The 23,679-nt window shown below is 54.6% G+C and overlaps 12 protein-coding genes across 12 annotated transcripts; 6 read left to right on the plus strand and 6 right to left on the minus strand.

The window, feature by feature from the left end:
- Window positions 1-51: 51 nt before the first annotated feature.
- On the plus strand, window positions 52-3,031 carry exgO (exo-beta-1,3-glucanase Exg0; the record flags this gene model as incomplete). Its single annotated transcript, XM_020199010.1, has 3 exons — window positions 52-265; window positions 321-1,375; window positions 1,502-3,031. The coding sequence occupies 3 exons, from the start codon at window positions 52-54 to the stop codon at window positions 3,029-3,031; spliced, it is 2,799 nt and encodes a 932-aa protein (XP_020060749.1).
- Window positions 3,032-3,468: 437 nt separating this feature from the next.
- On the plus strand, window positions 3,469-5,371 carry ASPACDRAFT_21125 (putative general amidase; the record flags this gene model as incomplete). The annotated part of the gene is made up of 4 exons (XM_020198999.1): window positions 3,469-3,759; window positions 3,819-4,502; window positions 4,548-5,166; window positions 5,217-5,371. The coding sequence occupies 4 exons, from the start codon at window positions 3,469-3,471 to the stop codon at window positions 5,369-5,371; spliced, it is 1,749 nt and encodes a 582-aa protein (XP_020060750.1).
- A 62-nt stretch (window positions 5,372-5,433) lies between these two features.
- Window positions 5,434-7,029, minus strand: ASPACDRAFT_48936 (putative pyridine nucleotide-disulfide oxidoreductase; the record flags this gene model as incomplete). Its single annotated transcript, XM_020202187.1, has 1 exon — window positions 5,434-7,029. One exon carries the CDS (start codon window positions 7,027-7,029, stop codon window positions 5,434-5,436), a length of 1,596 nt encoding a protein of 531 aa, XP_020060751.1.
- Window positions 7,030-7,949: 920 nt separating this feature from the next.
- Window positions 7,950-8,772, plus strand: ASPACDRAFT_1851400 (uncharacterized protein; the record flags this gene model as incomplete). The annotated part of the gene is made up of 2 exons (XM_020197200.1): window positions 7,950-8,365; window positions 8,419-8,772. Exons 1-2 carry the CDS (start codon window positions 7,961-7,963, stop codon window positions 8,770-8,772), a joined length of 759 nt encoding a protein of 252 aa, XP_020060752.1. The 5' UTR covers window positions 7,950-7,960.
- ASPACDRAFT_74037 (uncharacterized protein) lies at window positions 8,724-9,972 on the minus strand. Its single transcript, XM_020204106.1, has 3 exons — window positions 9,801-9,972; window positions 9,574-9,732; window positions 8,724-9,475 (listed from the first exon to the last, which is right to left on the minus strand). Exons 1-3 carry the CDS (start codon window positions 9,951-9,953, stop codon window positions 9,218-9,220), a joined length of 570 nt encoding a protein of 189 aa, XP_020060753.1. The 5' UTR covers window positions 9,954-9,972; the 3' UTR covers window positions 8,724-9,217.
- Window positions 9,973-11,440: 1,468 nt separating this feature from the next.
- On the plus strand, window positions 11,441-12,353 carry ASPACDRAFT_74038 (superoxide dismutase). The gene is made up of 3 exons (XM_020204107.1): window positions 11,441-11,554; window positions 11,631-12,110; window positions 12,159-12,353. Exons 1-3 carry the CDS (start codon window positions 11,510-11,512, stop codon window positions 12,270-12,272), a joined length of 639 nt encoding a protein of 212 aa, XP_020060754.1. The 5' UTR covers window positions 11,441-11,509; the 3' UTR covers window positions 12,273-12,353.
- ASPACDRAFT_108925 (uncharacterized protein) lies at window positions 12,029-13,243 on the minus strand (the record flags this gene model as incomplete). The annotated part of the gene is made up of 2 exons (XM_020195336.1): window positions 12,811-13,243; window positions 12,029-12,723 (listed from the first exon to the last, which is right to left on the minus strand). Coding segments are annotated over exons 1-2 (470 nt in total), but the record flags the coding sequence as incomplete, so codon positions are not given.
- A 296-nt stretch (window positions 13,244-13,539) lies between these two features.
- Window positions 13,540-16,483, minus strand: ASPACDRAFT_1851404 (glycoside hydrolase family 47 protein; the record flags this gene model as incomplete). The annotated part of the gene is made up of 3 exons (XM_020197201.1): window positions 13,540-13,967; window positions 14,023-15,250; window positions 16,440-16,483. The coding sequence occupies 3 exons, from the start codon at window positions 16,481-16,483 to the stop codon at window positions 13,707-13,709; spliced, it is 1,533 nt and encodes a 510-aa protein (XP_020060756.1). The 3' UTR covers window positions 13,540-13,706.
- A 176-nt stretch (window positions 16,484-16,659) lies between these two features.
- ASPACDRAFT_20119 (histidine biosynthesis protein HIS4) lies at window positions 16,660-19,383 on the plus strand (the record flags this gene model as incomplete). The annotated part of the gene is made up of 3 exons (XM_020198923.1): window positions 16,660-17,506; window positions 17,555-19,132; window positions 19,181-19,383. 3 exons carry the CDS (start codon window positions 16,660-16,662, stop codon window positions 19,381-19,383), a joined length of 2,628 nt encoding a protein of 875 aa, XP_020060757.1.
- Window positions 19,384-19,673: 290 nt separating this feature from the next.
- Window positions 19,674-20,673, minus strand: ASPACDRAFT_55901 (rRNA-processing protein UTP11; the record flags this gene model as incomplete). The annotated part of the gene is made up of 2 exons (XM_020203071.1): window positions 19,674-20,516; window positions 20,578-20,673. The coding sequence occupies 2 exons, from the start codon at window positions 20,671-20,673 to the stop codon at window positions 19,674-19,676; spliced, it is 939 nt and encodes a 312-aa protein (XP_020060758.1).
- Window positions 20,674-20,832: 159 nt separating this feature from the next.
- Window positions 20,833-22,015, plus strand: ASPACDRAFT_108932 (uncharacterized protein). The gene is made up of 2 exons (XM_020195337.1): window positions 20,833-21,386; window positions 21,556-22,015. The coding sequence occupies exons 1-2, from the start codon at window positions 21,269-21,271 to the stop codon at window positions 21,834-21,836; spliced, it is 399 nt and encodes a 132-aa protein (XP_020060759.1). The 5' UTR covers window positions 20,833-21,268; the 3' UTR covers window positions 21,837-22,015.
- A 78-nt stretch (window positions 22,016-22,093) lies between these two features.
- Window positions 22,094-23,625, minus strand: ASPACDRAFT_108933 (putative transcription initiation factor TFIID, 31kD subunit). The gene has a single exon (XM_020195338.1). It carries the CDS (start codon window positions 23,290-23,292, stop codon window positions 22,324-22,326), a length of 969 nt encoding a protein of 322 aa, XP_020060760.1. The 5' UTR covers window positions 23,293-23,625; the 3' UTR covers window positions 22,094-22,323.
- Between the last annotated feature and the right edge of the window lie 54 nt (window positions 23,626-23,679).

Genomic DNA, 23,679 nt, shown 5'->3' on the forward strand with positions numbered 1-23,679 from the left:
CAGTGACAGACATCTACAACCTCGACCATGGCTGTTTTGAACACATTTTTCATGCTTTTCGCAGCCCACATGCTGCTGTTGCTCGGCCTGCCGGCCGGGCTGGTCTCTGCTGTTCCCATGAAGGGGGGCTTGGAAGCCCGCGGGGAGTTGAAGGCTCGCGACTCGACCTACTGGGTGGCTGATATCACACGTCAAGGCACTGTGCCTTTTGGTAACAGCTCGAGCTACCAGATTTTCCGCAATGTCAAGGACTTTGGTGCCACTGGTAGGTTGAAGGTGCTGGACGATGAGCAGACCGTACGCTAACAGGCGACCCTTAGGTGATGGTTCTACTGATGACACCGATGCTATCAACAAGGCGATCTCCTCCGGCAACCGGTGCGGCCAGGGCTGCGATTCCTCGACTACAACTCCGGCTCTTGTGTACTTCCCTCCCGGCACATATGTTGTATCAACGCCCATTGTGCAGTACTACTACACGCAGCTCGTTGGCGACGCCAACCAGCTCCCTGTACTCAAGGCGTCAGCCAGCTTCACTGGCATGGCTGTGATTGATGCGGACCCCTACACCAACACTGGCGCCAATTGGTATACAAACCAGAACAACTTCTTCCGTGCCATCCGCAACTTTGTCATTGACCTCACCGCCATGCCTGAATCCTCCGGTGCCGGTATTCATTGGCAAGTTGGCCAAGCCACCAGTCTGCAGAACATCCGGTTCGAGATGATTAAGGGAGGAGGTAACGCCAACAAGCAGCAGGGTATTTTCATGGACAATGGATCTGGCGGCTTCATGTCAGATTTGACTTTTAACGGTGGTAACTATGGTGCCTTCCTGGGTAATCAGCAGTTCACGACCCGCAACCTGACTTTCAATGATTGTAACACTGCCATTTACATGAACTGGAACTGGGCCTGGACCTTCAAGTCTGTCACCATTAACAACTGCGGTGTCGGTCTAAACATGTCCGCTTCTCCCTCGAACCAGACTGTTGGCTCCGTCTTAATGCTGGATAGCAAGTTTACCGGCACACCCATTGGTATTGTGACTGCTTTCAGCTCTGACAGTATTCCTACCGGTGGTGGCGCTCTCGTTCTTGATAACGTTGACTTCACTGGTTCCAGCGTCGCTGTGGCCAGTGTTTCCGGCAGCACGATTCTGGCGGGTGGCTCTGTCATCGACAACTATGTCCAGGGTAACGCCTACACTCCCTCCAGCACGCTCAAGAAGCGCTCGCCTGCTGTTGAAATCATTGTCGAAACCATCACCACGACCATCGAGGTTTGTCCTGCGGATTACCCGACCGGATCTGCAGCCTCCGCCTTCCACACGGCTGCTACTGAAGCTACACTGAATGGTGCCGAGGCCACTGCTGTCACTGCTGCCACTGACCGTCGCCCTCACACTGGTAGCACCTGGGGTAGCTCTGAGAGCACTGCCACCGGTCAGTACTCGCCTTCCGTCGTGGAGACATCTGCACCACAGCCGACTAGCTACCAGTCTGGCTCTGATGCCCAGGCTTCTTCACCCGCAGGCGGATCATCCCAATCATCCGCTCAACAATCTTCTCCTGCCGGTGACTCTTCTGCATATGGCTCTCAGTCGAGCTCTGTCGCGCAGCAATCTTCTCCGGTTGGTGGATCTTCGGGCTCGAGTGCCCAGCAGTCCTCTGCTGCCGGCTATTCTGCCAGTACGACCCATGTTCAAGGCTCATCTGCCGCTGTTGCTACGTCCGCGGCCGCCTCCTCTGCCCACGCTTCTGGTTCTTCCGGATCTGGTACCTGCACCTACAAGACGGTCACCAAGACTCGCCTCGAGACCACCGTGGCATCCCCAGCCAAGCCCAGCGCCCTTTTGAACAGTGACGGTTCCCTGTTCGAGAAGTCCAAGCCTTTGTATGAGGACTACGCTGCTTCCTCTTTCATCAGTGTCAAATCCGCTGGTGCCAAGGGTGACGGCTCTACCGACGATACCGCTGCCATCCAAAAGGTCCTTGACTCGTGCACAGACGATCAGATTGTCTATTTTGACCACGGTGCCTACATCATCACTGATACCATCAAGGTCCCCAAGAATATCAAGATCACCGGTGAAATCTGGCCAATGCTGATGGCGTATGGTGACAAGTTTTCCGACGCGGAGAACCCCATCCCCATGCTCCAGGTTGGTGAGGTTGGCGAGAGCGGCTCCGTTGAAATCAGCGACTTGATTGTCGAGACCAAGGGTCCTGCTCCTGGCGCCATTTTGATTCAGTGGAACCTCAATGCCGACTCACAAGGCTCGGCGGGTATGTGGGATGTTCACGCTCGTATCGGTGGATCGGCAGGCACTGAACTTCAGAGCGATACCTGCACCAAGACCCCTGACCAGACCACCACCCCCAACTCCGACTGTGTTGGCGCTTTCCTCCTTTTCCACGCCACCGAGCAGTCCAGCGTTTACCTTGAGAACACCTGGTTCTGGACTGCCGACCACGAGCTCGACTTGTCAGACCACAACCAGATCAATATCTACAATGGCCGTGGAGTTCTCCTTGAGACTCAAGAGTCCGCATGGTTGTATGGTACCGCTTCTGAGCACAACCAGCTCTACAACTACCAAGTCTCCAATGCCAAGAATGTCTTTATGGGTCTCATCCAGACTGAGACGCCCTATTACCAGGCGAATCCCAATGCCCTTACTCCCTTCACTCCCAACACCACCTGGAACGACCCTGATTTCTCCTACTGCACCACCGACTCATGCCGCAAGGCCTGGGGTCTTCGTGTTCTCAGCAGCTCGGAAACGTATGTTTACGGTGCGGGTCTTTATAGCTTCTTCGACAACTACTCCCAGACCTGTCTCGACACGGAGTCCTGCCAGGAGAACATCGTGGAAGTGGACTGCTCCGATGTGCACATTTATGGTCTCAGCACCAAGGCCAGCACCAACATGGTGACTTCGGCAAGTGGAGAATCGCTGGTGCCTCAAGAGGGCAACGAGAGCAACTTCTGCTCGACGATCGCGTTATTTGAGTTCTCGTCCTCCTAGACGCTGTGCTCTTTTTAGTTTTATCTAGTGGTTTAGTCGAGTGAGTTTACTTCTTCTCAGTCCTTTGTGACTTGCTCTGATGGTAGCGGCAGTAGAAGCGTCTAAATTGGTTTTACGGGGTGGGTGGTTATGTGCTAGATCTGAAGATAAAGAGCTGATGGGGGTGACTGTCGATAGATACCATTTTGTTCACTTTAGTTAGACTGAATTACAATAATACATGGTCGCCATTCCACCTTTTGCATATTATAATTGTGACTGACCGTGCTGCAAATACCAAAAGGCTAACCGAGGAGGGCGGACCGAAGCCCGAGGCTTTTCTTTTCCCCAGATTCTCCCCGCATGTCTACTGCCGCCTTCTCTTGACAACCACTACATTTGTTCTTTTTTCCCAACTCGACCTTCAATTATCAAGTACAACTTATCAAATCTTAGCAATGTCATACAAGAATATTTCTCACCGCAAGCAGCTTCAACTCGATGCGCAGATACCACATCAGTGGCGTCTGGAAGTCTCGCAGATTCCACCCGGTCTGCTTTCTCCGGCCGACTCAATCACGAGCACGAGCCAATATGAAGCCATCAATGTCATGGACATTCCGCGGACATGCGGGCTTCTCACATCAGATGAGTTGCATATCACCGAGCAATACGATGTACGCTCCTTGCTGGGTGCCATTCGTGAGAGGAAGTTGACTGCAAAGGAGGTAGTCCACGCTTTTTGCAAGGTAACGCTCTAATCCCGTGCTACCCTCTCTCACCATATTCTAACTCAAGGCACTTGCAGCGAGCCGCAATTGCACATCAACTCACACGTTGCCTCACGGAGCCTGTCTTCACGCAAGCCCTTCAGCAAGCCCAGAAGCTCGACGACCATCTTCAACGCACCGGCCAGCCCATTGGTCCCCTACACGGCCTCCCTGTTTCCATCAAAGATTCATTCCACATCACCGGCGTAGACTCCACCACTGGCCTTGCTGCCCTAGCCTTTCACCCAGCAGCCCAAAGCTCGCCGCTCGTCAACCTCCTCACCTCCCTGGGCGCTGTCATTATCGCAAAGACCAACGTCCCTCAGACCATGGGCGCCCTCGACTCCTGCAACCACCTGTTTGGCCGGACGCTCAATCCACTCAACCGTCGCTTGACCGTCGGAGGCAGCACGGGAGGTGAGGCGGCTCTCCTCGCAATGCGCGGGTCGATGGTCGGCTTTGGCACCGATATTGGCGGTAGCATCCGGATTCCCGCCATGTGCACCGGGCTGTACGGATTCAAACCCAGTGCCGGTCGCGTGCCGATTGCGGGAAGTCAAGAGGCAGGCAGCATGGCCGGCAAGGGGAGGGTCAGTCTTCAGTCGGTGGCTGGGCCTCTGGCCCGCTCAGTCGCGGATCTGGGGGTCGTGATGGCCGAGATTGTGCCTCGCACGGAGCTCTTCAGTGAGGAGGGAATCCCAGGTAGATGGTTTGGTAGTAGCGTGCTCGGTTATCCTCCTATATTCGGAGGTTCAGCCGACACCAAGCTTCAATCTCCCTCTGGAAAATGTAAAGGTTTCACTGTCGGAATCCTCCGTCGTGATGGGCTGGTCGAGCCTCTTCCACCTGTCGCCAAGGTCATCGACGAGGTAGCACAGTTACTGCGACGGACGCCCGGAATCAGGGTCGTGGAGATCCCTGTGCCTGCCGCTCTGAGCAAATGCCAAGGTATTGCTGGTCGACTGATGGGGGTTGACGGGGGCAACCCTATGATGGATCTGCTGGAGAGCACCGGGGAGCCCTTGATACCCTGGCTGAAGGGCCGGATGAAGCGGGGTCGGGAAATGACGCTCGCGCAGGTAGGCGAGTTGCAAGCACAACGAGCCCAGGTTGAGCGGGAGGTGCTGCAAATATGGACGTCTCGGGGGGTCACAGCAGATGCCAGTTATACTCGAGACATTGATGCGATCATTCACCCGGTCGCGCCGCATCCAGTGCCGGAATTGGATCGGTACAATGCGGTTGGGTATACTTCGTCCTGGGTGCTGCTTGATTACCCAGCGGGCACAATTCCCGTGCGCTCGTTCAAGGAGGAGGATCTGGAGCTGGGGACGGAGATGACGGCACCGGTTCTGGGGAGCTGGGATAAGGCTAATCGATTGCTATGTATGTTTCATCTTCACTTGTCTTTCCTACTGGATTCTAATGGTCAACAGGGAACCAGAAGACTGTGGATCGCCGAGTGTACTTGGGTTCGCCGCTGAGTGTGCAGGTCATTACGCCCAAGCAGCATGACTACGAGCTCGTCCAGGCCATGGAGCTGATTGATCGAGTTGTGAGGGGAGATGTGCAAGTTCCTGCCATGCTTTGAACAACATCGACAGAGCCGTTCACTTTTTTCAGCCTGTGATACGTCCATCAAAGGCCTTTAGTCTAGTACCTCGACACGTCTCTGCCAAAGAGGTGATTCAACATCCAGCGAACCGCAACTCGGACCTTATTCCTCCAGCTGATGCTCATGGTCAGATACGCTGAGTTCCACACCAACCAAGCGGTCCGACCCTTCAGCCCCTCTGGGAGGTACTTATGGTGCTCTCTGTTTTCGTGCGGAATTTGCAACAGGGCATTCGCGTTTCCAATATAGGCCAACGTGCCCATGTTGCGGAACGAGAATGGGGCTGTGGGCTGCGAATCTCCCCGGTTGAGACGATTAGCCAGCCACTTGGCCTCCTGGAAAGTTGCCTGTGCCGTCGCTGGTGGTGCGCCTTTCTCTGGCATGGCGTTGTCCCCCAGGGCAAAAACGTCTTGCAGCACCACTGTGTCCCCACTCTCGTTCTCCAGCTGCACGCGCAACTGCTCATCTACCAACAGCGCTCCGACTTTCGGCGCTTTCTTGACATGCCACGCGGACCGTTGCACGACGTCCTCACTCGGTCGGCCGCTCCCATCCTTGAGCAAAGCCGACTCGTTTGGGAATGCTTGGACATCGGCCAAGGCGTCTCTAACGAAAGGATTCATTGCGTTTCCCGTCGCCCAGACGCACATACCTACGCCGACCTCGCCCTCCTCCTTCGTGGTCAGAGTCAAACACCGCTTCGGATCCATCTCCGCGGGCGCCTCCTCCCCCGGAGCGCCCCATCGCAACCCCTCCACATGATGCGAAACCTTAATGTCCACCCCTTCCTTCCGCATCGTATCCATCGCATATTTCGACAGCGACTCATCGAACATCGACAACACCGTGGGCGCCACATCGTACAGCGAGAGCCTCGGAATACCCTTCAACGAGGGATACAGCGCCATGAGATCCGCGGAGATGAAATCCCGCAGCGCCGCCGCCAGCTCCGTCCCGGTGGGCCCCGCGCCGACGATCGCGAAATGCAGCAGCCAGCGCCGCATCTCAGGCGAGGTGGTGGGCAAGACAGCCAGCTCGAAGCATTCGCGCACGCGGCGCCGCACGCGCCGCGCATCGCCCACATCCTTGAAGAAGAAGGCGTTCTCGCGCACGCCGGGCGTGCCGAAGGTCCTGCTGACGGTGCCGACGGCGATAACGAGCTTGTCGTAGGGGACCGAGAAAGTCTCCCCCTTCTCCCAGGTGCGCGTGGAGGATGCTTGGAGGGGTTGTGATTCGCCGTCATCGGTGCGCGGGGACTCGGTCACTCCACTCTTGACGACGGTGGCCTCGCAGATGACGGTCTTGGAGGCGAAGTCGACGGCGCGGGCGGCGGCCTGGATGAAATCGACCTTGGCATGGCGGTCGCGCACGGGTTCGACGATGTGCGAGAAGTCGAGGGAGCCACCGGCGGTGTCGGTGAGGAGCGGGGTGAAGACAAAGTAGGAGCGCGGCGAAATGATGGTGGGGGTGAAGTGGGCGGGGGAGAGCTTGCGCGAGAGGTTGTATCCTCCCCAGCCGGAGCCGAGGATGACGACTCGGGGCTTGTCGGGGTTGGGGACTGGGGTCGGTGAATTCGAGGTATGTGTTGCTAGGGCCCTGGCTGTGACTGTGGGCGTGTTTGTTGATGTGAGCATAGGTGAAGTTATAGTAGATAGGGCATGCTTGTCTACCCGTGGTCTGCTAGAGAGCAGCGATATCGACCTTCCTCTTTCCCTGCCAATGCTCAAGGTCGCGGATGATTTCAGACTCTGCAGTCTAGCAGGGGCCCTACCCCAGAAGGATGATGATAACATCCGTCTCATGATGTATGTATGTACCGTCCGCACACAGCAAATGTACAGGACTTGGGCGCAACTAAACTGAACCCGATCTTTCACCAGAACCAAGAACTCCACAAAAAACACAACCCCCCGTTCCAGAAATCCCAGCTTATATAAAGAAAAGTACGTCGGTGCGCATCGGGACCCAAAACTTCTACTCGGATTGACACATGATGAGATCATCCCCTTTTCCTTTCTCCTTCCCTAGGCAGCTTTCATCCATGGATCCTTAACTTCCCGAGCCCGTGGGCCTTCAGGTTCCACAATCTCTTGAAACTTCCGAGTCCGGAGACAAGATCAAAGAAGAAAACAGATCCCTGTTTCTTCCGCTTCCGCTGAGATGAAGAGAACCAAGGCGTGCCGGTGAGGATGATGGAGGTTCTTTGACTCACCGAGCTCGGTTGGGATCGGAGATCGGGGGCGTTCGGGAACGGGTTGGTGGATTAGGTTTTGGGTCGGTGGGTCTTGGTAGTGTTACTCACTACTCAGTAGTTTGGTGTATAGTTCGGGACTTGGGTTGATTTAGGGAGTTGGAAGTGGATCACATGGGTTTTAGAGGTTGAGGTTGAGGTTGAGGTTTTTGTGCGTCGGGTTTGTGGTGATGGATGGGATGCATGGATGAGCATGCAGACAAGAAGTACAGTATAGTATAGTACAGTACAGTACAGTTGACAGGGGGTTAGACTATAGTTACCTAACATGTGTTTGTCCTGTTCGATGAGCATGTGGTCTCATGCATGCAGGCATGATGGATGTGATACTATTGACCTCGAATTTCCTTTATTCTAATTCACTTGATAATATAGAAAAAATCGTGAACGAAGTATCCGTCATGCGCTTCCTCACCGACCAGACCACCATCCCCGTCCCATTCATCCTGCACTCAGGAACCAAGCAAGAGAGCCCTCTCGCATTGAGCCCATTCATCCCCATGGAGTACATCGAGCACGAGACAAAAATGAACGATCCGCTCAACACCCCCGGTCTTCCCAGAGAGCAACGCGGGGTGCTCGACCCCGACATCGCAGAGGATAAGCTGAGGAGACTGTACGCCCAGATGGCCGACGTCCTACTACAACTCTCCCTTCCTGCCCTCCCGCGAACAGCGCCTCACCACTCCAGCACTGGAGAACGGCCCCTTCCATCTCTGGTGCGACGACCTCCGTCCCGCGAATGTACTTCTATCCCAAGACCTGCACATAGCCGGGGTGGTCGACTTGGGAGCTCACCTACGCTGCCCCCGTGCAATTCTCCCACGCTCCGCCGTGGTGGCTTCTGATCGAGCGGCCCGAGGAATGGGCCGGGGGGGTTGAGGAGTGGACTCGGGTGTTTGAGGCCCGGCCGCGCACGTTCCTACAAGTTATGCAGGAGGGCGAGGGTCAAAAGATCCAGCGGGGTCGGTTGCACGAGGGGCAGAGGTTGTCCGGTGCGATGCGGCGGAGCTGGGAGGGTGGGGACTTCTGGGTACTGTATGCGCTGCGGAATAGCTTTGCGTTTGATCTGGTTTATTGGTTGAAGATTGATGAGAGGTTTTGGGGCTTAGTGGACGAGGGTTAGAGAGGGCGTGGGAGGAGCGGGTTGGGTTGTTGAGTGAGGAGGAGAAAGAGGAGATGGAATTGCTTGGGACGAGGAATATGGGCGGCAAGGGGAGTAGGCCTCTTGTTTGGGATGCGGATGAGTATACTTTCAGTGTGGCTTTTCAGCGGGAATTGGAGAGACGGAGGGAGGGAGATCAAGGAGGGAAGGATGAGGTTGGAGGTGATGGTGTTCGTAGTGTGGAGGATGGTGAAGTAGATAAGATATTCGGCCTACACGCTGTGTAAATTTTCTCGCCATCTCACGACGCATTGAGTGAAATATTCCAATTTTCGACTACCACACCCACTCTGGCCTCACAAACAATCAGTCCAGTGGACCATGCTGTGGCAGTAACTGACAAGGACTCAAAGGTTGAGATTCGCTGATTCGAAACAGAACCAATAAGTCTCTGGTTTTCCTCCCATCAATAGTCGTCGTCATCGGTCACGCAAAGCCTAGCAACATCGAAGCAAAGCTTATCATCAGTATAATCAGGCTCATCACTATCATGACTAGATTGCTTTCCCTCGGCCTCATTACTAGGCGAGCCCTCGTCCTCCTCGTCTCCATCAGGCCAAAAGTTATCCAACGCCGCAAGATCATCCGGGTCCGCATACGGGTACACATCGAAATCGCCATCAATGGAGCTCAGCAATGGAGCTCGATACCCTTGATACATAAGCTATAAACTCCATGAGTACAGTCACCCCTATGAAAATCATGAAAGGGAGAGCAGAACGGAAAGAAGAGAAAGGAGATCAAAAAGAAAAGCCTGCTTACGGATTTCGCCGAGACAAACCTGATCACAGACCCCCAAAGATCAATTGCATATTCCCAGAGCTTTAATGCGCTAGCCGACTCGCCCAGAATCTGATCAATGACGTCATCCAGTGTCCAGGGCCATCCGTTCCAGTCCAGTACAAACATGAGATCCCATCTCTAATCTCAAATTCTCCTTAGCATAGAGCACTCCATAGTTTTGGTCTGGGGACTGGGCGACAACATACACTGGACGGAATGGGTAGGTCTTGCAGATCAAGGTACTCGTGGTAGATGGGTTCCGTGACAATCAGGAATCTCATGTCAGGCATGCTGGCTCGTAACATTTCGATAATGGCGGATTCCACTCCACGGACATCGTCGTCACTTGAGCTTGACATCGTGGTTGCTGGTCCTGGATTCGTGGCGAGTCGTTCTGGAAACTCTTTCGTGGAGAGTTCTTTCGTAGAGATTTGTTTGTAGGAATTGTTCGTGGAAAGCCTTTTGTAGTGAGTTGACGAGGAAAATCCGTATGAAGAATAGTCGACATGTTGGCCATTCTTCTCGCTTTTATGTTTGACGGTCACCGCTGGTCATGATGGCTGCATGGGCCGTTTGCTTAGTGTTTGACGCCCATCGCTGCGCTATTCCGCTGCTGCTTGGGGTTGTCTTTCTTTAGGTAAGAGAGATTTGAGACATGTGTCTGTCGATTTGAGATTTGACAGTATGCTAGATTCTTCAATGTTGATTTCTTCTGCCGCTCATGATGACCGCATAGGCTTGGTGCTTGTGGTTTGACGCCATGGATAACTTGATTCGCTGCCGACATTTCTAGTTGCTATTCTGTCAGTTTCTCCAGTCAACTTAAAAAGAGATCCTATGTCAAGTGGACGTGGATACAAAGTACGCTACAATTTGGATTCTCGTGGCGGCGACTCAGTAAAACAGGGCTCCGCCTGATATACCCAGCTAGGTCGCTTAGCCCCCGGATAAACAACCCTGAGCTTTCAAGAAACCAACCAGTCGTCTGAGTGTAATGTAAGAGTCCACCGAGGACCATATCTGAGGTGAGATCTGCAGCTGTCAAATTATTTTATTTGCTCATGTGCGCTCAATTTCATACTCAACCTCTGGTGGTTGAGAATGTAGTCTGAGAAATTGCTAAAGCTGGGCCCTGTCTCATTCAACATTTGTTGCTCGCGAGGCGAGCAGTCTCAGCCATGTTGAGGCTTGAGACATGCGAGGCAGAGGGTATTCATGCATTCTTGAGAGGAAACTTGTTTTCAATTTGACTTGAAGATGATTCTTGTTCTTTGTTAACTCGAATTGAAATCCTGGCTTGCTAGTTCTTGGTAACAGATAGAGACAGATGGAGAGATCATATTAGACATACAGACTGTTCTTTCTCTGATGCAGCAGGATACTCAGACATTCATGAATGTCGTATTAGCCCACTTCTATGTCTCTGGCCTTTGTGTCATGTTTTTGTAAGATTAACGATCACGTTCAGGACCTTTAGTATCTTGATTGCGTCGATGGCTTGGGAAGGGTAAGATGGCGGCCCGGGGAAAGAGATGACGAGACCAGCCATTGACTTGCTTGCATTGGGTGGCAGAGCTTTAGCGTATGAGATGGTATCTTTCTCCAACCAGTTTTTTCAAGAAGGGAGATTGGCGGAGACGTAATTCAACAGCTGGCAGGCCCTGGAAGAGGTAAGAATGTGCTCAAACGTGCGCATCGACTAACATGAGGGGGAGAGAGAGAGAGAGGAAGAGGAGAGAGGGAGGACCTTGGAGGTCCTGCCTTTACCTTCCCCTCCATCCCTCTCCTTCTCTTCTATTTCTTCCTCTCACAACTCTTCGTCATTGCCTACTGATTTCCATTCCCAAAGAATCTCTGCGCACCGTCGACTAACAATTATCACAACAGCTACTACCATAGCAACGAGAACCTCACGATGTCCCCCAAATACACCCTCCCACCTCTCCCCTACGCCTACGATGTAAGCTAAACCACTCTGCTAACTTCGTCAACAAATTCCGACATGCTTCAGAAAGTTCTAACTAACCCCCAACCAGGCCCTCGAGCCCGTCATCTCCCAACAAATCATGCAGCTCCACCACCAAAAACACCACCAAACCTACATCACCAACCTGAACGCCGCTCTCGACGCCCAAACCACCGCTCTCGCCACCAACGACATCCCCGCCCTGCTCAGCATCCAGCAGAAACTCACCTTCAACGGTGGCGGCCACATCAACCACTCGCTCTTCTGGCGCAACCTGGCCCCCTACAACTCCCCGGCCACGGACATCGCCCGCTCAGCCCCGACCCTCCAGCGGGCTCTCGAGCAGCAGTGGGGGTCGGTGGAGCGGTTCACCGCCGCCTTCGGGGCGGTCCTGCTGGGGCTGCAGGGGAGCGGATGGGGGTGGTTGGTGAGCGTGGGTGGGCCCGGTGGGAAGCTGGAGATCGTGAGCACCAAGGACCAGGATCCGGTGGTTGGAGGGAAGGTGCCGATTCTGGGTGTGGATATGTGGGAGCATGCTTATTATCTTCAGGTATGTTTTTCGTCTTGTGGATGGATTGAAGGCTTACGCATGGTGTAGTATCTGAACAACAAGGCGGGGTATGTGGAGCAGATTTGGAAGGTGATTAATTGGGTGGAGGCGGAGGAGAGGTACACCAAGGGGGTGGATGGAGCTGCTTTGTTGAAGTTGTAATATTACATATAGTTGTTGAGGTCTTACGACAAGCAAGTGATTGACGTCAATCCAGGTTATCATCTAATATAGTAACTTTCCAGCCAGCGGTATGGTAACTTAACGAACCGAAACCCCCACCCGTAACTCCATAGTACTCCAGACTCCCAGGCATCTAAACATAAACATTGAAATACTCTATACAGCTTAATCAAACCCAACGACCCCCCTTCCCATCTCAACCATGGCATCCACCCCATCCACCGCCACCCTCACCTCGCGCCCAACGATCCCCGTCCCCGAGACCCCGAGTTCCAACCTCTCCGGCAACACCACCTCAATCACCTGCTGCTGCTGCTGCTGCTGCTGCTGCTGCTCCTGCGATGACTGAATTCCACCAAGCCCAACCCGAAACCAATGCAACGGCGGCTCACAATTCCCACCCGTAGAGGCAGTCAAATCCCCATATTTCCTATCCCCCAACCATCGAAAGTATTAGCCCTGTGCAAAAGACGAGAAGAACCCACCACAGCATGAAAGGGGAATGGAAGCAACTCACTCGATCCGCAAGTCCACCCCCCGGGCAGCGGCAAAGATATCCCGGACCCTGGGATCGCGGAATCGGAAGATCGCCCTCGTCGGGCCATCGGGAGTGCGAGTGTCGTGGCTGAAGGTCAGGGAGTAGGAGGAGGACGAGGAGGACTTTTCGGGGGAGGGGAAGATGATGGCGATGAGGTTGCCGGTGCTGGGGCGGGTGGGGCCGCACATCTTCTAGTGATATCTAGGAGGTGGTGGAGGTTTGTGGCTATTTGTGTTTAAGAGTTGGTTGGTTTGGATGGTCGGTTTATGGAGGATGGTTGAGGTGAGAATTGAGTATGAAGGTTGATTGAGATGGCTCTTTCATGATGGAGGGAGAAAAGCATAGGAACTTATGGGGAGACAGTCTCCAAGGTGAAAGTGGTCTGGCTACCAAGGTAGATACAACGGTAGATACCCAGCACTGGAGGTAGGGGTCTATACTCGAAGATGCTCAAATCTGCGCAAATCAACGCGGGGAGTGGGGGGGGGCGAAGGTGGGGCCACGGTGGGGCGAAGTCTATCTCTATTGAGTTGATTTCTTTGTTGTCGAATTGAGGGACTGCATTCTGATTTGACCTTCATTCCTTTGACAATGGATGCCTATCTTGAGAATGTTTGAGAAGGATTCCCATTTAAAGGAGAAGGTCTTGTTGAAGGCCTGAGTAAAGGCTGTGCTACTCTGTATTTACATAAGGTCTTAGTCACCCTTGCGGTGGCTAACTAATTACTCAGTATCTACGAAGTTATGGCCCTCAAAGAATATTCCCATTTACTCGAACAATATGTACGTATGTACTTCCGTGTCGAACTCTATACTCTAGACTTCTACACGGACAAGAGCACCATCTGCCAGGCTCTTACTGCAAGGCTCGAAGCCTATGAACTGTACACCTTCACTGGGTGGGCCTCCGTGTTCAGCACGAACTGATTCCCACTCCCCTTCTGCACCTGCCATTCATCCTCCGGTGCGAACGCCAGGTACGAGTACTTCAGCACCTCAGCGAACATGAAACTCTCCTGGTTATCGTAGCGGTTGCCTCCGTTGGCGGCGTTGACGTTGGTCAGGCCCGCGAATCCCGAGTCGGTGCGGCAGTACTTGTTGATTGACTGGAAGGCGCTCCAGATCCACTCGCGATACTAAAGGTTTGTTTGTCAGCCATGAATACTTCATCCAAAGGGCCTCTTTGCTTACAATCTCTTGGCCAGTCACGCGCCACGCGTAATAGAAGCTCTCGATGACTTCCGGTCGGAGGATATACGCGCCACTGGTGATGTAGAAGCCAGCGCTCTCGAACAAAGACTGTTGGCTGCTGGGGACAGAGTTCGGGTCCCAGCTGAATGCCTCCGGGCCGATGCCGGTAAGAGTCGAATTGTAGGTGTCGTGGCAGCCGTTGACTAGTTCCAGACCAAAGTCGATCAAGTCGGAGCGGTCCAGGACCGTGCCACCGAGCAGGAAACTACCGCCATCAAAGCAAGTCAGGTGCTGAGAGCTCAGGCCCAACTTGCCATTGTTGTACGAGGCCAAAAATGTCAGGTCCGGGCGCGTGGACGGGTGCGACGCCAAGTGCTTCATGGATGACTCGGCCGCCGCCACCCAGCGGTCTTTGTAGGTTTCGAATCGATTCGGATCGTACACGTACATCTTGATCAGATACTCGTAGTACGAATCAGCACCACCGTTCCAGCTCACCGCTCCGTCGGCAAATTGGCCAGTCGCAATGTTGATGTTACTCCCTACCAATCCGGGGAAAGGCTCCGCAGATTGGGGTTGGGGGTTGAGCAGGTAAGACTCGGCCTTTTGGCTCAGGTTCGCGTAGGTAGAATCTCCAATCAAGTCGGACAAACGTGTCCATTCCAGGACAAGGGTGCCGGTGACTGCAAGGCCATTGGTCGTGGCTCCATCGTTACCTTTAGAGGTGATGTTGAGATTGTTGTACGGAACGCCCGACGGGGTGTCAAAGGCAAATTTTAGAACGTCACCCAGGTTCTTGGACTGAGTGAGCAAGGTGTCGACCTTCGATGAATCGTCCACCAGGTCGGCGGCAGGGCCTTTCAGCAGGTCATAGCCGGATAACATGCCGCCAAGGTAGCGAATGGTGGTCTCGAACAGGCTGACCGTGCTACTGGTGCTCGAGTAGTCAATCTTGGCTACATGGTCGAGAATCTGATTAACAATGGTCGCATTGCGCATGATCACGGCGGTAGAGAGAGCATCCACCGCGGACGCTCCCCATCCGTTCCGAGAATCCCCATAGCCATTGGAAACGGGGTGCAGCTCGTCATGGGGGAACGCATATTGATAGTAGCCATCCCAAGCGTGAGAAAAGGCCTCTTTGACGGCATCAGCGCGCGATTGAGCTTTGTCTTCGGTGCGCAGAACGGGCTGGACAAATCGGGCTTGCGGAAAGGCGGCACTAGGGCTGACGAGAGCCAACGCCGTCAGCGACAAAGAGAGTGAGGACAAATGCATGACCCCGGTGAGAGAGTGACACAAGGGCAACACGGGAAATTATGGACAACGAATGGGTACTGCACTCGAGAGCAGAAACAAACCCAAAGAGTGACAGCCTGAGGAAAACAGGCGGAGGGGAGGGACAACCAGTATAAATAACGATCGCACGCACTAGATCCCGCAATTCGGTGCTAGTTTTCGACAATGAGGATGGGGAAAAGAGGAGAGAGGGGGAGAGGGTGGAGAATAATTTAGGATTTCAAGAAGAAGGAGCCTGGACCTGAAGGAGCAGGAGGCATGCATAGGGAGAGAAAGGCTACATCATGGCCAGCAGTTGGTCCATTCCTCGCCGATCTGGGGACCGCGATTGGTGACTGCAGGGGCCTCCACCGTCCATGCTATGCATTGAGCTGCAAGGGTGGATTCCGGTTTGGACCGGAGCAGTCTGGATATGAGTACCTTCTTCCTTTTGTTCATCCCAGAGTCCAGGCACCAGACCAGACTCCCGAGAGTGTGACAAGTCGAAGGTCGACTCGGACCCCGTTGCCTCAAATTGATTCGGTTAGACTTCTGGAGACATCACTGGGGCAGGTCAGCTCGCCTGTCAAGGGTCAGAGCAGATGATGCGGAGAGAAAGCAGATGATCGCATTTCCCCTCATTGATGGAAATGATCGGCAGGAGCACTCGGCAAAAGAGGTGAAAGACCCTTAAGCTGACTAGACTATCTTAAGCCAGAATGTCACTATAGTCAGGGGGTTGCGTCCGAAACCGCCCCCCATGGAGTGAAAGAGAGGAACTGGAACCAACAAGGTTATTGATCCTCAAAAATAAGTTGTCCGGTCAGGCACATTTCTGGGGGACAGGGCCATGGCTAAGTATGCAGTGCCAGTGGCTGCCCGCGTTTGCAATTAGGCTGTGGCAGGTTTGGTAAGTTAATGTAAGATCCATGATTTCAGTAGGACAAATGGAAATGGATGATCCCATCCCTGACGTAAGCCTTGGTTCACACTGCAGTGGGCAGTGAATGTGCCTGACCCGTGCATAAGGCGGTCAGCCAAACAAACCCTTCCCCCGGTTTGTCTCAACTAGGCAGGCGGTCAATAACTCCGATTGCGGGGCAGGCGAGAAAATTGCAGGCGGAACCGATAGGAATTACTCAGTATTCTTCCAGAAGACGGCGGCGGGCGGAATATGATTCATACTCACCATCCATCCATCCACCCTCTTGAATCTTCTTCCCTCTCCCCCCACCTTCTTCTTTCCCATCAATTTTCCCCCTGTCCTGTTTTTCTCTCTCCCCCCCCGCTCTGGGGCCTCATCTATCTGTCTCTATCACCTCCACCTTCAATCATTGACTTGAATTCGATTGCCTCACCATGTCGACTCCCCTCCTCGTCTCGTACGACCCCGCCGCCGCCTCCACCGGCGGTTTGTCGCTGAAGCAGATCGCCTACTTCGGTCGCGTTCTTATCAAGGTTTCCAGCCTCGCTCAGGCAGAAGAGTTCCTCAAGCGCAACTTCCGTCTCCTTGATGTCTACGTCGATGCCACTGCCATTGCCTCCTCCGGTGACTTGGTCGACATCCTCAACGCCGGTGCCGCCAAGATCTTTGTCACACTCAACCAGTTGACCACCCTGTCCGAAGAACAGTCCGGACCCTCATCTCGGGTCGTCGCCATTGCCTCCGAGAGCCAAATCAATGCCTTCCAGTCGTGGATTGGCGGGTCCGCCGAGCGCCAAGAGGCTGGTCTATCTACCGATGCCTCTGCCATCAAAACTCTGGCTGAGCAATTGAACGTCAACCTCGAGGCTCAGAACCTTTATCGCACATACTCTGGCGCTGTCACTGAGGAGGCCCTGAAGGACACTATCGGTCAAGGAGGTGTCTGTATTGTTCCCGCCGACGCTCTGACCTTCGACCACCAACAACCCAACGGCAAGATTGTCGCCGCCTCTTTGGTCGCCGCTCGCGCTGTGACCGACCAAAGCAACGGTCTTTATGCAACCACCGTCACCGATGAAAGAGGAATTTGTTTGGGACTGGTTTGGAGTAGCAATGAAAGCATTGCAGAGGCTCTTCGCACCGGTACGGGCGTCTACCAAAGCCGTAAGCGTGGCTTGTGGTACAAGGGTCAGTCCAGTGGAGATGTGCAAGAACTGATCCGCATTGGTTTCGATTGCGACAGCGACTGCTTGGTCTTTGTTGTCAACCAGATTGGTAGAGGTAAGTCTATCCACACCGCATATGTCGTTCTCGCCTAACCATAAATAGGTTTCTGCCACTTGGGTGCCCCGAGCTGCTTCGGACCTTACAACGGCCTCGCTCGTCTGCAAAAGACGCTGCAGGCTCGCAAGGCCGATGCTCCCGCTGGCTCCTACACTGCACGCCTCTTCAACGAGCCCAAGCTCACTCAGGCAAAGATCATGGAGGAGGCTGATGAGTTGTGCCGTGCCAACACCAAGGAGGAGATTGCTTTCGAAGCCGCCGATCTGCTTTACTTTGCCCTGACTCGCTGTGTCGCTGCTGGTGTCAGCCTTGAGGACGTGGAGCGCAACCTTGATCTCAAGAGCTTGAAGGTCAAGCGCAGAAAGGGTGATGCCAAGGGCCCCTGGGCGGAGAAGGCTGGCTTGACCGCCGCCACCACCGAGTCGAAGCCTGCTGCCCCTGCTGCCCCTGCTGCCCCTGAGCCGGCTCCCAAGAAGGTTGATGATGAGCCTCTTCAGATGACTCGTGTGATTACCGCCTCGACTCCGGTTGACCAGGTGAAGGAGTATCTCAAGCGTCCCTCCCAGAAGTCCAACGATGCGATTGTTGCTCTCGTTCGCCCCATTATCCAGGATGTCCGCGAAAATGGCGATGCCGGCGTGCTCAAGTACACCCACAAGTTTGAGAAGGCTACTTCCCTGACCTCTCCTGTCATCCGTGCCCCATTCGCACCTGAGCTGATGAAGCTGTCCCCTGAGACCCAGGAAGCCCTTGACATCAGTATTTCCAACATCAAGAAGTTCCACAGCGCTCAGAAGGGCAGCCCTGAGGGCCTCAAGGTTGAGACCATGCCCGGTGTCGTGTGCTCTCGTTTCTCGCGCCCCATTGAGCGGGTTGGTCTCTACATTCCTGGTGGAACGGCGGTTCTGCCGTCCACGGCCATGATGCTGGGAGTTCCTGCCATGGTGGCTGGCTGTGAGAAGATTGTTCTCGCGTCTCCTCCTCGTGCCGATGGCAGCATCTCTCCCGAGATTGTCTATGTTGCTCACAAGGTGGGTGCCGAGAGTATCGTACTCGCTGGTGGTGCCCAGGCGGTTGCGGCCATGGCGTACGGCACTGAGAGCGTCAGTAAGGTGGACAAGATCCTGGGACCAGGGAACCAGTTCGTCACCGCGGCCAAGATGTTGGTCTCCAACGACACCTCCGCTGGTGTCAGCATTGACATGCCCGCCGGTCCTAGTGAGGTGTTGGTGATTGCGGACAAGGATGCCAACCCGGCTTTCGTGGCTTCTGATCTTCTCAGCCAGGCCGAGCACGGAGTGGACTCTCAGGTTATCCTCATTGCCATCGATCTGAATGAGGAGCAGCTCCAGGCTATTGAGAAGGAGGTTGACATCCAGGCCAAGGCTCTTCCTCGTGTCGACATTGTGAAGGGCTCCTTGGCCCACTCGGTCACTTTCGTTGTGCGTGACCTCGCCGAAGCCATGGCTTTGAGCAACGAATACGCTCCCGAGCACCTGATCCTGCAGATTCAGAACGCTGAGGCCGCTGTGGCGAGTGTGAAGAACGCCGGAAGTGTGTTTGTCGGACAGTGGACTCCCGAGAGCGTGGGCGACTACTCTGCTGGCACAAACCACTCTCTTCGTAAGTTTATCCTTCTTTCTCCTGGAAGCAATGGCTAATGATTCGCAGCTACCTATGGATATGCCAAGCAGTACTCTGGGGTGAACCTCGGATCTTTCCTCAAGCACATCACCAGCTCTAACCTGACCGCTGAGGGTCTTCTGGGTCTGTCTCGTACGGTGGAGCAGCTGGCTGCGGTTGAGGGTCTCGATGCGCACAAGCGGGCTGTGAGCATCCGTGTGGCGCACATGAAGAAGCAGCAGCAGCAGTAGTTTGATGATGATGCGTAATGTTTCGTTTTCTTTAGCAGCTGGTTACGATCTGACGCGTGTAATATTGCAAGCATAGCCAATCAGAAAAGTATGATTCCCTTGTGACGATCAATGTACAATATGAAGAACATTTGGTATCTCGGACGCCTGGCGATCTATAAACCCACTTGAATAAGAGAACAAAAACGGGGCAACTTTTCCGTCCCAACCCATGCAGTGACAAGCAAGCGATATGAAATCATCAATCATGTAGCAGCGATTGAAGAGACAGACAACAGACGCAGGGCAAATCACCGCTTGCGCTCGCGGATCTTCCACTTGACACCATTCTTGTTCGTGCCTCCGACAACATTGTCCATGCGGCCCCGCTGCCAGTCCAGCTCGCGGGCTGCGGCCGTAATCTCCTTGTACTGCTTCTGCAGGGCCTTGATCTTGTTGTCTCTGGCCTCCGTGGCGCGCTTCTTCATCTTGCGGGCGCGCCTGGCCTCGACCAGCGCCTGACGCTCGGCCTCGATTTGCTTCTGCGACTTCTTCTGCTGTTGCTTCTTGCGCTGACCGAACGAGTCATCATCTTCGTCACTTTCGGAGTCATCCTCCTCCTCTTCCAACCGTAACAGCCTCTCCCGCTTCAAGTCCTTCTGTTCATCCCGATCTTCCGCAAAGACCACCTTCCTCGACTTCCCCCCGGAGATCATATCATCTTCTTCTTCATCCTCATCCCCAAAATCGAAATCGAAATCCATATCATCATCGAACCCATTAAACTCATCATCACCTCCCTTCTTCTCCTTCGTCTTCCTCTCTTTCTTCTCCTCCTTCTCCCCAAGCGCCGCCTTAACCCCGTCTTGCACCTGCACCTCCTCCTCCAGCCGCCCCAATTGCCGACGGATCCTCTCCCCCTGCGTCCGGAGGTACCCCGCGTCCTGCGTCTTGAGCAATTTGATAGCATCGTGGCTCAAGCCGCGCGCCGCGGCCGAGTCCCGCACGCCCGTGCCGTGACGACCCTGCCGCGCCGTGTGGCTGGAGAGCATGCCGAAGTTAAATTCATCGGGGTTGCGGTCGCGGACTTTCTCCTGGAGGCGCTTGAGCTTGGCCTTTTTGGCGTTGTAGTCTTTGGCGCGGAGGGAGTAGTCCTATTTTGTTGGAAAAGAATTAGTATTGTGGGGAGTAAGCCTGAAGGGAAGGCTGGTTTACCTTGTGCTTCTCAAGGATACCCCATTTTTCGCGGCCTTGGAGTTGGCCTCGCTCCTTGTGGTTGCGCCGTTGGACGGCGTTGCGCATGGTGGACATTTTGATCTGAGGTGGGTGAACCGGTGGACCGGCTTTCTTGCTCAAAGTCCTCGAGGAGAAAAGAGAATGGATTGGGAAGGAACAAGCAGACGAGACGGAGGGTCTGGATCTGATACGGAGGTTGTGATGGATTGATAGACCAGACTATTCAAAAAAAGTCGGCGGGCAGGCGGAGGGCGGAGAGACTAAACTGTTTTGGGATCAGTCCACCCGGTTTGAACTTTGTCCGCAATCCAAGCTCCAAGCTGCGGTTGTCATTGACTGTGAGAACTTGGGATATTGATCTGGTCGCGTGGCTAATTGACTCTTGGATTCTGTTCTGGTTGCTCGGATTCAATACACGGCCGTTGGTGTACCTACATGAGTTGAATCTCAACTACTTGACTACCTCACCACCCTCCCCCCCATCACCCCCGACAGACACACAGACAGACAGACACGGACAATCAACGCATTGATCGACCAACGCTACTACTACATCGTGCAACCCATTGAACTCCAACCACTCAATCCGATCCCACACCTATCCTTTCTTCCTCCTGCTCACTCGCCTCACTTACGCCCTCAATTGCAAAGCTCAAAGACCTCCACCAAAATGACCACCCCAAAATACAACCTCCGCAATCCCCTCCCCCTCTCCGCCACCCAAGAAGCCGAAGTCAAACAAATATACTACAAGCGCGTACGAGGCCACTGCGCCCCCGAGATCAAGGGTACGAGCCTGCTCCTACCACCTTCCGAATCCCCAATTGAACCACTCCCTCCCCCGTCCCCTTTATCAAGAATCCGAATCCCAGCAAAGCAATCCTCTCCCCTAATTCCACCCCCCCCCCCCTCCCCCCAAACAAAATCTACAGCGCTAATGATTTGATATGTGTACAGCCTTCGCCGAATGCGCCGTCAACCGCACGGTAACAGCCACCTGGGTGTGCCGGGAGCAGCGGCTGGCGATGAACTCGTGCATGGTGGCGCACGCCAAACCGGAGGAGGAGGACCGGGCGCGGGAGGAGTGGTTCGCGACGCACGAGGAGCGGCGGCGCGCCGAGCAGGCCAAGCTGGATGCCGTCGAGGAGCGGCGCGCGCAGGTCATCTCGATGATGCGGGCGGATGATGAGCGGAGGCGGCGCCAGGAGGAGGAGAAGCTGCGGCAGCAGCAGAAGTAGGATGCGCCCGGGGGTGTATGTTCTTTCTTGATTTGTGTTAGTTGGTGGGGTTTAGGATGAGCAGTGGATTGAATTTTGGAGCTGCTGGAGGTCAGTTCACACCATTGGAGCTGGACGGGGGCAGGGGTGGGCAAGGGGATGCATGAGATATGCGAAGTCTCGGGCTCTCTTCATGGGCGTTATGTTTTTTTATTTGTTTATGCTGTATGATATGGCGTTTATCTTTTCTTTTTTTTTTTTTTTTTTTTTTTTTGTTTGTCTGGTCGTTCTATGCAGGTTACCTTTTAGAAAGCATATTTGTACATGTATAGTATGGACCAGAGAGTGGCTGAGGGTTCGAGGATTCAAAAGTGGCCGGGGAGCAGAAGCTGAAGTCGTGATGATTATAGATATGGTATAGAACCTGACCTCTCTCCTCCTCGAAATTCGATAAACCTAGTCTCACGCCGAGCGCCAAAACACCATCCATATCCACCCAACCCCCAAACTAAACATCCGTCATATCCTTATCCCCATCATCATCCTCCCCCATGGCCGTATCCTCCCCAAACACATCCTCCATCTTGCCATCCTCATCCTCATCCTCACCATCCTCCTCTTTCTTCACCCCAGTAACCCCATTCTCCCTCGCACCGCCCGACGTCCCATCGCCCCCGAAATCCCCCGGTTGCTCCATCTCCACCTCCTCCTCCCCTTCACTCTCCCACTCCTCCCGCAGATTCCACCCGTTACCCGTCAAGCAGAACCGCTCCGGCGGCAACCGCAGCCCACCCATCAGCACACTGCCCTGGCTGCCCGCCACCACCTTCGAGTTGCCCTGCTGATCGAACCCGCGGCTCGCGCCCGGCAGCGCCACGCGGTTGCGCTCCGCCGCCACATCCATGAGGAATTCCTTGGGCAGGCCGGACTGGAACTGGTAGTGCAGCCGGGAGGCGATGCTCAGCCGCAGCGCCGGCAGGCTGACGCTGTTGACCTCGGGCGGGCCGCGCGCCGCCGCCCCCGTGTCCGTCGTCGCGCCCGCGTAACCCTCCGTCGCCAGGTGGACCGCGTCCTGCAGCACGCTCGAGGTGTAGCGGTAGGCGAAGTCGAGGAGTTGGAGCGGCACGCGCTCCTGGTAGGCCGTCACGCCGAGGCTGGCCAGGAGCATGTGGATGAGGCGGACATCGCGCGGGCGGCGCGACTTGCCGCTGTCTTTGAGGGAGGTGGAGGGGATTTGGGTCGGTTGGTTGGGGGGTGCTGGGGTCGTCGAGGGGGCGGGTGCTGTGGTTGCTGTTGTGTTGGGATTGGCGGTGGTGGTGGCGGGGTTATTTGTCGACGTCGACGTCGTCGTCGTGTTGTTCATGGTGTTCATGTTGGAGGCCGCGTTGGGGGTCGATTGGTGGTGGTCGGCTGGAGGGGTGATTGGGTGGTTGGTTGTGGGTGCGCCGGGATTGGAAGGGTGCGAGGGTGAGGCCATGTCTGAGGGAGAAGATGGAATGGGGGAATTGCACTGAAGTCGTGCGGAGTGCTTTGCTGCTCTGAAGGCGCGCTGTTGTACGGAGTACTGTACGTAGGAGAGGAGCGTGCGGAAGTGTCGCCTACCGCCTTGCGGTGGGTGTCTGAGGAGGTTGAGCTAAGTGCGACGGGTAAGAGAGCGATGAGGAAAGAGTGAAGCAAGCGGCAATCAATGAACAATCTTAAACATTATCATTCCGCGATCGATCAACGGCCCGCCAGAAATAAACTCCTGTCGTTGAGATTGAGGTGGAAGGATGGATGGATGGATGGATGGACAGGCTGCAGTCTGCAGTGCCAGAGGGAAGCAATTAATTGAATCTGGAAAGTGACTGGAACGGGATTCTTC

This window comes from Aspergillus aculeatus (genome assembly GCF_001890905.1).
Source record: "Aspergillus aculeatus ATCC 16872 unplaced genomic scaffold ASPACscaffold_1, whole genome shotgun sequence".
In the NCBI taxonomy this organism is placed as follows: domain Eukaryota; kingdom Fungi; phylum Ascomycota; class Eurotiomycetes; order Eurotiales; family Aspergillaceae; genus Aspergillus; species Aspergillus aculeatus.